A 12,560-nucleotide genomic window follows, 5' to 3' on the forward strand; every position below is an offset into this window, starting at 1 on the left:
ATCCCAGTTTCTGCCCCGCTGTGTCCTGCTCCATGCATAGCTCTTCAGTCACAGAGGGCCGATGGTGAAACGGCATCATAGGCCTTTTTTGCAGTTTATCTCCTTTTTCCTGTCTCTCTGTTGTTTTGTGCTTTGAAGAGGCGGGAGGTGGCAATGATGAAGACGATGATGTTCCCATGCTGAATCCTGGCTGATTTATCGTTGGGGGACGGCTGGAGCCGGCAGCACAACGCTGTTTGAAAACCTTGTGCCTGAAAGCAGAGGCAGAAACAAGTCACCGCATGGTTTATACGGTTATCTGAGCTAATGGGGAAAAAAAAAGAACCCAAAGAAGAGCACTGAGAAATCTTATGTCTATTCCTGATCTTTTAACAGATTCTGGAACGGCCACATGATCTGGACCAGGTCATTCAAGCCAACTCAGCTGCAGTTTCTCTGACCTATAAAATGGAAAATTACTGTCTCCAGAAAACAGCATTCAAAGGGAAGATTTAACATTCATAGCAGCTTAGTACTGCTCAGATGGAAGGTAATATAACAAAAAATCCAAGCTACTACTCTTTTGGTTACCCTAAAGAAAGATAGCCTTTCAAATAAAATGACTGCTGTGGAACTACACCACTACTCCTGCACGCTCCGGATCGTCTGTTACAAAAGATACAGATTGGAATTGTTTCAGTTATGTTCACAAACGCAATACATGGCAGGATGCTTTCCTGGCAGTTTCCTCCTCCGTATCAGGTAAGTACCTGTTGTTTGGGGTTTTTGGTTTAGTTGTTTGTTTAGGGTTTTCTAAGCTAAGCAGAAATTGAAAGACATATTGTGCTTAAAATTTACACCTGTTTAAAGTGAAATACTATTTCAAAATAAATCACTCCACTTCTATTTTTGTTTATAAACAACAATATCTAGGAGAGCAACAAACTTTTCCAAACATATAATATGCTTTTTACTCACAAAGATAAACTACATTATCACAAGTAAAGTGGACTACTAGATTGAAGAAAACCAATTCTGCTTTTCTGACTTAGCTATGAAAACATCCAAGTTCTGCAGTACACAGCGGCTGTCAAATGGTACAAATACAACTTCTTGTACTTGCTACATCTTTTTCAGGTAACCATCCATGTTGTGTGGTATTGTCTTGGCTTTCTTTGTGAGCTTTGCTGTTACCAGGACATGTTGCAAATTCTCTGCTGCAGCAGATGGTCTTTAGCTGCAATCACTCGTGACGTGGAGCTAATGCCCTAGTAACTGAAGATTTGCCTTAAGCATGTTCTTGTAACATTTCACTGACTTAATTCTCCATCATTCACTGTATTTTAACTGACCGCAGAAAATTGTTTTAGACATTCTGTTCAACACACAAAGTTGGGTCTACAGAAGATTGAATTTGATGCAGAGTACCAGACAATGCTTTAAGACTCCATATTTAAGATCATATCTTGACATTTATGCTCTCATTTATACAATACATAGAAGGGGTACAGTAATGACTAAAACAATATCTATATGACAGTAGCTGTCCAGTTTCTGCAGCGACACAGAAAATTTTTATTGCTGTTTGAGATCAGGTACTGCCTTCACTTTAAGGATAATGTTTTAATTTCCCAGTTGCTGTGTTTACGAACTCCAGCATGAGCAGGTATTAAAAAACAGTGTGAAATTGCAAATGCAGCTGAACCTATCGATAGAATCAGGTTTCCATTGTCCACTATTGATTCCCCATGCTTTCCAGGCGAAGCTGGACCTCAGTTTTCCATAGGAAACACTTGGCATCCTGACAAAACATTCATCCATTCCGCATTCTTGAGTATATACATACAAGCAACATGTAATCAGGGTTGAAGAGCTGCAGAAGAGCAACACTTTCACTTTGGATACAGCAGAGAGTCTCCAGGTTGAACACTCTGCCCTCCATATGATGCATAATTCCTCCGCATCCCTTTATCCCTTCTTCTAAATACACAAAGAAGAAATGGGTTCATAAGAAGTCAAACAGAAGAGGTACAAGGACACAATCTTGGTTCATTCAATTTTGGACAATGGAAATTTCTAATCAACAACCCTTTGGAGATTGTGAGAACATTACATTCCTGAATTTCTCTGTACAGCCAAATCTATACAGAAAGCTCTGCAGAGACTGCTGTGGCAGGTAACACATTTAAGGATTTGGTTACACAATAGATTAATTTTACTATTGTTAACAGCAGCATTATTCTTCAGTTTGCCTCACTGTTGAAAGAAAAGCAAAGCAGAAGAAAGAAAAACAGTTATGCCTCAAAGAGACGAAAAGCAGAGAATCATTTCAGCCACATCACTGGCTGTTGTGTTGACTATTATTTTGGCAAAGATCCTTATTGCAGTGAGAGGGGTGGACGGGGGGGATGAGACAGGAAAAAAAAATACCAAAGGGATTAGCACAGCACCATCAGCATTTCTGTTTGATCATACGAATTACATTTACATCTGTGCATACTTAAGCAGTAACTTCTTTAGGTCACAAATATCTTTCACCAATCTTGTAAGTAGAATGGTGACCTTGGGAATCAAAATATCAGTAGAAGTAGTTTCACAGGACTATTTCTCCGGAAACTGTTTTTTTCTAGCCCTGTAGCATCTCTCTGATAATTTTAAGAATGGTTAAGCAGAACTGGCGGTGCTGGTTTGCCTTTCCTGAGTGAGCAGTACTGGAACTTTAAGCGTTCATCACAGATGACAGATAATTTAATAAACTCCTAAAGAGTTCGTGTAAGCGAGCTGTGATTTCTTTTTGATCAGTTGACAGTGGATGACCATGCTGCGAGGGTTTTATATTCTCTTGGGTGGTTTTTGGCGTCCAATGAGTTGTGGCAGATTGACTAGAGGTACATGGAGTAAAGTGATTTTTCCTCTTCCTCCAAACAGGGACAGTAGCACTATCCCTCAGTCAGGATGCTCTGAAACGTAGGCAGCTTCTGCCCCTCTTCATCGAGTCTTACCACTCAAAACTTCAAAGCTCACATCTCTGAAAAGCCTGAAGGATGAGTTCATTACGAACAAGAATGCCTGAGTGATTCTAGCCCCCATTCTTCAGTCTAGGATCATTTTTCCACTCAAGTTGACTACTGCAAGTGGCAATGATATGCGATGCCTATTAATCACCTGGATGTAAGTGATGATCACAGTTTTGATATCAGAGTTTCCTCGTCTCTCAGCTAAAACGTAACTCCCTTTTGTAAGCGTACTTCTGTCTGAATTAAACAGGGCTCTTCCCATATGATAAATGCTTACTCTCGTCAAAGCTCACCTGGAACAAGAACAACTGACTCTTTGGACTGGATCCACAAAATCCCAAGAAACAGTATTGTTAGGAACTTCCTCTTCCAAATTTGCAGTTGTAATTTGATTCCTCCTGAAGAAGATAAAATTATTTTAGTAGTTATCACCTTTTGTAAAAAAAAAATTCTAAAAAATAGACATGCATAAATTCACCTATGTTCCCCTCAAATAAGTTACTTCCTTCTACTTCACCTTTGAAATTGAATTCCGTATTTAACAGTAGTTCCCTCTACTACTCCTTCAAACTTACAGTTTGATTTATGTGGGAGGATGGTAGCAGCTCTCTATCAGATAGCTCTGTCTGGAGTTTGAGCACAAGAAACAAGGGGCAAGCAATTTAAACTGAAACTGGAAATTCTTCTGACATATCCAATGAGGAAATTGCATGGCAATAGTGAAAAATAAAGATTTCATGGCACACCATGTCATGAATATACTCTAAATCTCCAGTAATAAAGATCTATGATACTAACAACATGAATTTACCAGATCCTTGTTGACTGGAATTTTAGTCCAACTTATGTAACGTAATGCTTTACAAATATTACCTTTAGCATTCTAAATATCAAATTTATACTATTTGTTCTTCAGCCACTGAACTTTCAGTCTAGTAACTATAATTGGAGCTAGAAACTGCAATCAAGAAATCCGAAAGCATCTAGCTGAAGGCACGTACCTCAAAGATTGTCACAATTAAGATACACAACTGCAAATACAACGTTAAGTGTTAGCAGACTTCAGCTGAACACAGTAACAAATTTTCTTTCATTACGCTGTTCTGCATCATTAGCTTTGATTAGTAGCAAAAGAATTCTGTGAGGAATAACATTATCTAAGGCAAAACTGTTACAATTTTAACTATATATTATGTGTTACTGATAATCAAAACCATCAAGACTGCTGCCTTACTTGGACTGTGACCTGTTGAGAATGCATTCCTTCCAGACACGGTGAACCATATGGTTGTGAAATTTTGGAGTAATCTTGCCTGATTTCTTTGGACTGTGTACACTGACTGTCCCCTCCTGTACAGCTGAATGGCTGATATTGCTCTGAGAGCATCCACTTTCTCCTGCAATATAAATAAAGCATTAGTGTTATAGCTGTTCTTAATACTCACATTTGATACTTTTTCCTGAAAAGACTTTCCCCCTTGTAAGGCTGCTGACCACACAGATGTTCACATTCACTAGAAAATGCTTAAAGCAGCATTACAAAAGACCGACTAAACTACATTTCAAAGCAACACCTCCCTTTGGGGAGACGGCACTAGGTTATACCAGGTACGTGTGCAATACAGTCGTGCAAGTACTGCACCTCACGTGGGATAATATACTCTGCTGCTTAAATGGAGGGAGTTTTGATAGCCTCTACAGCATTGTAGTGAATCACTAAGAAATAGCACAGAGAGAGTTTTTTCACAATTATCCTTGATGTTAAACTTGAATTTATATAGTCTCTGGTGAGTTGCTTTAAAGACTAAATTTATTATAATATGGATGGTTCTAAAAGCATCTATTAAGAAAACCAATAATTTATGTAGACTATTCCAAAGCAAGAATCAATTCTTTATACTCAAGATAGAGCCTCACTGAAGAAATGAATGGATTAGCGTGATGCTATTTCTTTATAATATGCTTGAATTGAAATACCAGAATCAAGACTTGTGTTGGTAAAATCTTACAGTTGAGATGTATACTGCTGCAGAAATTGTTCACCAGTTGATCATTAGTATATACCATTAACATAATATGTGAGGTTCTCACTAATACTGTAGGATTATCAAAGAGATAACAAAGAAAGACATTACTTCACCATGTTAATAGCCTGAAAACTCCGATTTCTGTTCTGCACTTCATTTCTTTCTGTCTGTGATGCAGCAACCTTGCCAGCTATTGTATAAGCAGATGTTTCTTTCCCCACTCCGAAGCCTGGTTTTGTTTCCGACCACGGGAAATCGCAGGGAGCCATCCCCACGCAGCCCCGAGGACGGCAGAGGGAGCCTTGGGTCCACCCGGCCCGGCGGCTCAGCACCGCTGCTCCGCGCCCCGCCTGGAAAAGGCTGTGCCGGCTCTTCGCAAGGTCAAACCAGCCTGCGGAACGCTTCGTCCTTCTGCCTGACGCAATTTAGGGAGCCTTACGAATGAAACCCTGAAAGGACTCGCTGCTATACATCGCTGCATCTAACACGGTCATTCTGCTGATTTCTATTAGGTGACTTTCAAAAGACAACTTTTAGAATTGTGCGCAACCTGCCTAACCCTCCATCTTCTTTGATTCTTTATGCTTACATGCATTTTTTTCTCCAGTCAGACCTTCCCTGATTCTCTTTTTGTAAAGAAGTCTAATTAAAAGAAAGAAACAAACAAACAAGAGGCAGTCAAAACCATAAATCCTTAGACATACTGAGGTTTGGGGCCCTAAATTTATTTCACTGTTCTACAACATTGCGAACTTGAGAGATGATCAAAAAAACAGGTCAAAACTTCAGAATTAGCAAATCTGTCCTCATTTCAGGGCTGACGGGAAGGACTGTGTGTATATAAACAAAAAGAATGCACACCTATATACATTGCATATGTCAATAGCAGGACAGTTACAACTGCCAGGGAAAAAACCGCATGACGGGAAGGGAAGGAGAGGAGGTAGGAGAGGAGGTAGGAGAGGATAATCAAGGAGCCACCAGAGCTTTCAAGTCACATTTTAGTGCGCTGATTATTGTTTTCCAAAATTCTGTAATATTTTTATACTATACAGTACAGCAATACATGGCAAAACATGAAACACAACTTTGCAGCAGGCAAAAACATTTTGTTCTCACACACTGACACCGACTTTTATCCATGAAAATCACTGATGAAACACTGGAACACACACAAGTAACTATGTCATATAATGGCATAAACACTGGAGGACACAACCAGCCCTCCCCAGAGGTCACTTCACAATCCCTACGGTGCAGTCTGGTTCTACGCCTGAAAAATGCCATTCCCTAGTTTCAGTAGCGGTTTGTTTCGTTACGTACTTAGACACAATCTTGGGAAACATGGTTGAAAGAGACCTGAAGAGATCATCTAGTCCATCCCTGCTTCAAAGCTGGATCACCATCTTTGACTAACCTTCTCTTTACAACCAACCAACCAAGCCCCCTCAACAAAACCCACAAAAACCCAGCAACCCACCCACCTCTCTGCTAATGGAAATTCTGTCGTTTCCCACCAGTCCATTTATTCTAACACTTCATTATCCTTCCTCGGAGAAATTTTTTCCTCATGTTTAACCTAGTTTTGCTTTGCTCCAGTTTAGGTTCATTACACACTGGTTGCAGAGAAAAGATTATTCTTTTTCTCCTTTTATGTCTTTGAAGACTGTTACACTGTCTCTCCTTCAAATTTCTCTTCTCTAGACTAAACAACCTCAATTCTTTCCATCCGTTCCTGTAGGTTCTGTTTGCAAATCTATAATCATTCTCACTGCACTTTTCTGGACTCCATCCAATTTGTCCACATCTTTAGGTGTTCAAAACTGGACATGGTACTACAACCACATTTTTACTAGTATGGGTCAGAACTGAAGTATTATTCACGTGCCTCAGACTAATCCAATTTATGTGTCCTGTTTACTGATTCTGAACTGTATGACACGTTTTTCCAATCCATTTCTCCAATTTTTCAAGGTCTTTTAAAATGGTGTATGATACAATATAAAGGAATCCTTCCATCGTTTGGTGGAGAGGCAAATACAATTTCATATTGCCCTCCAACAATAGCAGAGATCAAACAGAAACTGTGACTGCCAGATTGGACAATATGGACACTTTCTAGATATTATTTGTTTACAAATATTCTAAAACAGAATCCCATTGTGATATTGTACAAGTTTAACAGGGATCTGAAAAATTTAAAAATACAATAGCACATTAAAATATGGATCAATACTTCAATAGATATTGTTACTTGGAAATTGATTGTCTGGCTTCAGTTAGTTACTAATAAGCTTTTTGATATTTTAACTATCAGTTGCCTTGAAAAACACTATTCGAAGTGAATTTAAACCTCACATTCTATATTATTAGTAGTAAACACTAAATACTTCGATTGTCTTCATAATTAGGCACTGTTCATGGACAAGTGAATCCAGACAAGTACTTCCACGGCAATGAAGCCGATGATGATGAGTTTTCTTTGGCTTTGCATCAAGATTGATCCTCTCGATGTGACAGAACTATCTAATAGAGGCTAAGCTAGCTTGGTAGCTCCTTAGACCTCAGTGAGGGAGAGTATAACAAGGATTCTTTATCCCCATCTGGCTGCATAGTCTCACAGAAACTTGTAGGAACTTCATGTCTTCAACACTTCTGTTGCTCTGTGAAATTTGGTAAGCACTAATCAACAAGTTTAAAAAAAATATAAATTCAAGCAGAAGAAGGCTGCCCAGTGGTGAGTGGTGTCTAATGATTTTGCTAATGTGACTCAAGCCAGAGAATCTTCTGTGAACTGAAAACTCAATTCCAAATAACAGTTATTTGCAAAGAATAAAAAATGCCAGTACTTGTGAAATTACTATTAATAAGAGTTACAAGGAAAGGCTGAGAAAGCTGGGGGAGGAATCTTAGCAATGTATACAAATCCTTGACAGGGAGAATAAAGAGTATATAACCTGTGGTATCCAGTGAAAGGCTAAGAGGCGATGGGTATAAATTGAAATACAAGAAATTCCATTTAAACATAAGAAAGAACTTTTTACTGTGAAGGCCATCGGAACAGGTTGCCCAGAGAGGTTGTGGAGATTCTGTACTTGGAGATACTCAAAACCTGACTGGACAATGTCCTCAGCAACATGCTCTACCTGACCCTGCTTTGAGCAGGAGGGTTGGATAAGACAACCTCCCAACCTCAACTATCTTGTAATTCTGTTAGTAACTGGCAAGTATGTAAAGAGCAAGTTCAGAAGACAACCTACACAGAAAAAAAAAAAATTAGCTGTAAACATGTCTTCAAAATATTCTTTGAGGGGGGACAAAAAAAAATAAATCACTGAATTTCTTTTTTCTATATCAGATCTTTTTTTTTTTTTTTTACTTTATTATCTCTCAAGTTTGCACTCAAACAGACATTTGACTTCTCTCTTCCATAGTTCTCATTTGAAATCGTAGTCTTGAATTCATTACAGCATAACCATACTGACAGCAACTAATCTTAAGGTCTTGTCTGTATTGCAGACGATGACAAGTTATAGATATTTATTTTTATTTCTGAGGAGCAAGAGGATATATATATTCATTTTAATGAAGCAAGATGTTAAGGATCTAGTACCCCACATACCAAGCCTTTGGATGGCTTCTGAGAGAAGAACTACTACAGATGCAAATACTCGAAAGGGGCATACTCTATCCAGACAAAGCATGTAACTCACTTGCAAATACTATGCAGCAATCCATTTGCGATCTGCATATGACGCAAACCTATGTCAGACCTCATTTAGGAAGCCCAGCTCCTCCTTACCAGTTTCAGAGACTTCGGCATTTCTTTTGAATGGCCCTTAATTAAAAGCCAACTGCGTTGGGCAAAAAGAGTAGCTAGCATTTGCAAATTCCTATTATACCAACATGAATGCTTAGTTAAGTGCTGTATTTCTAGCTCTTTACAAAAAGAGCTACATACTCTTGATATTCACTATGCTCTTGTACCACAATGAATCAACACCCTCCTCCCATCCCAACACAAGAAAACCAACACTTCATATGAACACTGGCAAAATCTGTCTAAAACACTGTCAGATTCTAGTCTCTCAGGCATTTGCACTACTGCACAGAGATAACGCAGTTATAGAAAATGGAGCTTAACTGAATTATCAAAGTTTTGTTTAAACATGTGTCTTCTTCAGGGATGTTTAAAGCATTGGCTTTCGTTTACCACAGACCTACAGAAAAAGTCCTCTCCTAACGTTCAGCCTATTGCCTGTCTTTAATCTGCTGCTGTTCACATACTTACCCTCACTTATCATGAGCTATGCAAAAATGAAAGACTGACTTCAGCCTCCTAAGTTTATTGCTTACCCATAACGGCCTGCTCTGGAGAAGTGGGCGGAGTGAGCGGCATCCCACAAGTACTAGCAGGATCCTTCAGGCTTCCAAGCCCCTGCTGTCCCACATTTATATGGCCTCCAGTACTGGCAGCGTTCTGTGACATGGGGATGTCACTCTGGGAGATGAGAACAAAGGCTGAAGGATATACCATCCTTACACCACCTACAAAGAAACGGAAAAACAGAAGCCTTAAATATACCTGATAATGTTCAGCAGCCCTAGCTATTTCAAACTTGTTTTCCATGTCAATTAGACAAAACTTATTATCCAAAACATAAAGAGCTAAGGAATTTCACACACTAATATACATCTAACCCTCTATAACCAGTACAGAGCTGAAACAAGTAGCTTGATACTGTGAATAATAGCATGTGGGATACAGGGAGTACAGAAGCTTGAGGCAAGATAACTAGTCAGATGTTCCAGTGTCAAGAGAGCTACAAGAGAAGATAGGAAAATTATAATGGTAGTTTCTGATTAATTAGATTTTTTTATTTTTTTTTTAAAATCGTGTGGAGGAAAATAATCCTTCAGGCTGAACACTGAAACTTACCAACAATGACTTCCACTGCCACAGGGAAATCGTTGTCATAGCCCAACTCTTCTTCCTCTTTCACACCTTCTTTTTTCTTCAGCACCATAGGGTAAAAATACTGCCATTCCTCCATCAATTTACGAGTTGCTGGGTCGGACATCTTATATGACTGCCCCGTGAGCGTACCATTTAAACCATAAGGACTCACCAAAACTGCAAAGTAAGAAACAACAGCCCTTACAGTATGTATACGCCAACTACGTACCAGCCAGTCTCTGCCTCTCTAGCCTGAGTCACTGTTCCATTCGCATGCCGATGTAAGGACCTGTCTTCTCGGTAAAGCTACTGCAAAATCAGGTATGGGTGTGAATTTAAAGCTACATCACGCTGCACTAGCTTTGTGTACAGTCACCCTTACTGAGCTAAAAACAGACCTTTTGGCAGTTTAGTTTCATGATTTCCACAATGAACTAATGTAAGTGTACTGAAACAGCACTTGCTATGGCAAAGGGATGACCATACGTGGAAGTAATTGAGGACAGATATTCAGCAATAGGGTTTTTACCAGGAACATATGGTACTAGAGACTTCTCAGCATTAAAAAGGATAGAGAGAATGATATACGAACATGACAACAGTCATGACAAATAAGGAGAACCAGTTGCTCAACAACAGGTATTTCCATTCAGACTCAGTTTTGCCTTTAGTCGTATTTGATTGGAGACAGCAATGAATTTAGCTCACTGAAATAAAACCTTCTATGATTTAAGTATCTGAGCCTCTGTCAAAACTTTAAATGTAGAAACAAAATGTTTTTCAATAAAGCTTCTATAAATTAACTTCTCTATAAATGCTCATTTTATAAGTCTCTGGGTGTTTCTTTACTGTACGTTTAATTTTATAAAGATTTCTTGCTTTAATTGCTTTGATATTATCATTTCAGACTGTAGTAAAGACAGTGTAACTCAATGACTCAAATATTCTTAAATTTTTTTGATGTAGAGCATCGCACCACAATTGCATCATGAATTCAATAGGCCATTAATGTAATTCTGTAAAACCTGATTTCTTATACTGGCAAATAAATAGTCAAAGATACTTCAAGTTTTTCATTGTTTCTGATACATTTTCACACATACACCCTTTAAAAAACAACAAACAAAACCACACAGACAAAATAGCTGACAATCTATGAATGAAAAGTACTCCTGAATTAGATAAGCTCAGTATTTGTATTCATGTAGCATTGAAGTTACAGATTTGAACCCACTGACCTAGACACCATGTAAGAAAATAAAATCAGTGCACTCACTTTCTTAAGTAGTAAGTCTTTTAAAATAAAAATTACTAATTTCTTTGTTTTATTTACTATACGCATGTACCTTTAAAAACAATGTTAATGAATAGAAAGCTCTGGAAAATTCCCATACTGTTTGTGGCTGACTATAGTGTTGAAGTCCTCACAACATTTTCCCTTAGGTCCACAACTTCCTGAATAGAAATTTAACCCATTTGATGAGTTACTCAACCTTACTTTTTTTTTCACCTCTGAAGATAACATCACCAGGAGCAACATCCCCGGCACACAGAAGTGGGGTTAAGCACAGAAAGTCCCAAATCCAGCTCACTTACCTTGGAACGGCGAGGGTGAGGACTGGGCCATATGGATATGCTCTTCGTTGATCAGGTAGATTGGCTGGTGTTGAGCGATCTCCACACTTGTGCACACATTGCTTTCCCCATGAAGAAAGAATGTGAAGGCACATGACAAATGTTCACTGGAAGAGGGAGAGACAAACGAGAAACAGATTTATTAGCATGTTAACGACCTCATAGGAGGCAGTGATTCCATAGCCTTAGAGGCCAAATATATACTCTTCTGTTTTGTCACTTGTGGCTACTGAATGCAGGTTCATTGACTGATTGATAACCATATACGACCAACGACCTGTCACTAGACAACTATTTGACAATGCTGGCAACTATCTCAAAGATTTGTTTTCCTACTTGTTTCAATTATTAAGATCATTACAAACCAATGGGATTTTAACCAGGATTCAAGTTGTAAAAATAGTGGTCTTCAGAAATTCTTCAAAATTCACCTAGCTGAAAAGGAATAAAAAAGGAACAGGAAAGATGTTTGTCTAACACCTCATGAGAATCATCGTTAAAGAAAATAAAAGCACATGAATATTACAAAAAGTTGACAATGGCCTAAGATGAACCATGGATTTGCCACTGATGAGCGAACTTAATTTGAAATGAATGGTATTTAAAATGTTCCCACTTTATTCTACCCACAGAATGACCTTCAGTGGTAGCTAACTATTTGCTTAAATATTGCTTGCCACAAAGCCACAAGAAAAAAAGAAAACAAAACACATTTCATGCTTTTTATCATCATTTTAATCAACTAAAAATTTACAGAGCTGAAGTGATAATTATGCAGTAATTTTTCTGTCCAATACAATAGCTGCGCATAGTTTTATAGCTGTTGGCTTTGGCACTGGGCCAGCCATAATGCAACCAGTATTTTAAAGACAGCTCTTAACTACCTTCACCAAAAAGAAATAACACTGGCAACTATAACAATTTCACTGTAGTATTTAAGTTAAC

The 12,560-nt window shown here is 38.5% G+C and overlaps 1 protein-coding gene across 1 annotated transcript in view; it reads right to left on the reverse strand.

Moving 5' to 3' along the window:
- LOC104168650 (mediator of RNA polymerase II transcription subunit 13-like) overlaps positions 1–12,560 on the reverse strand; it is a gene marked incomplete at its 3' end in the record, with an annotated part of 178,025 nt that overhangs the window by 32,763 nt on the left and 132,702 nt on the right. Inside the window, 6 exon segments of the mRNA XM_009709313.1 lie at positions 1–251; positions 3,290–3,394; positions 4,231–4,393; positions 9,380–9,571; positions 9,963–10,157; positions 11,577–11,722. The exon segment at positions 1–251 is cut by the window's left edge and continues 17 nt beyond it. Of these exon segments, the coding sequence (XP_009707615.1) occupies positions 1–251; positions 3,290–3,394; positions 4,231–4,393; positions 9,380–9,571; positions 9,963–10,157; positions 11,577–11,722 (1,052 nt within the window).

This window comes from Cariama cristata, unplaced genomic scaffold, assembly GCF_000690535.1.
Source record: "Cariama cristata isolate BGI_N322 unplaced genomic scaffold, ASM69053v1 scaffold4930, whole genome shotgun sequence".
In the NCBI taxonomy this organism is placed as follows: Eukaryota; Metazoa; Chordata; class Aves; order Cariamiformes; family Cariamidae; genus Cariama; species Cariama cristata.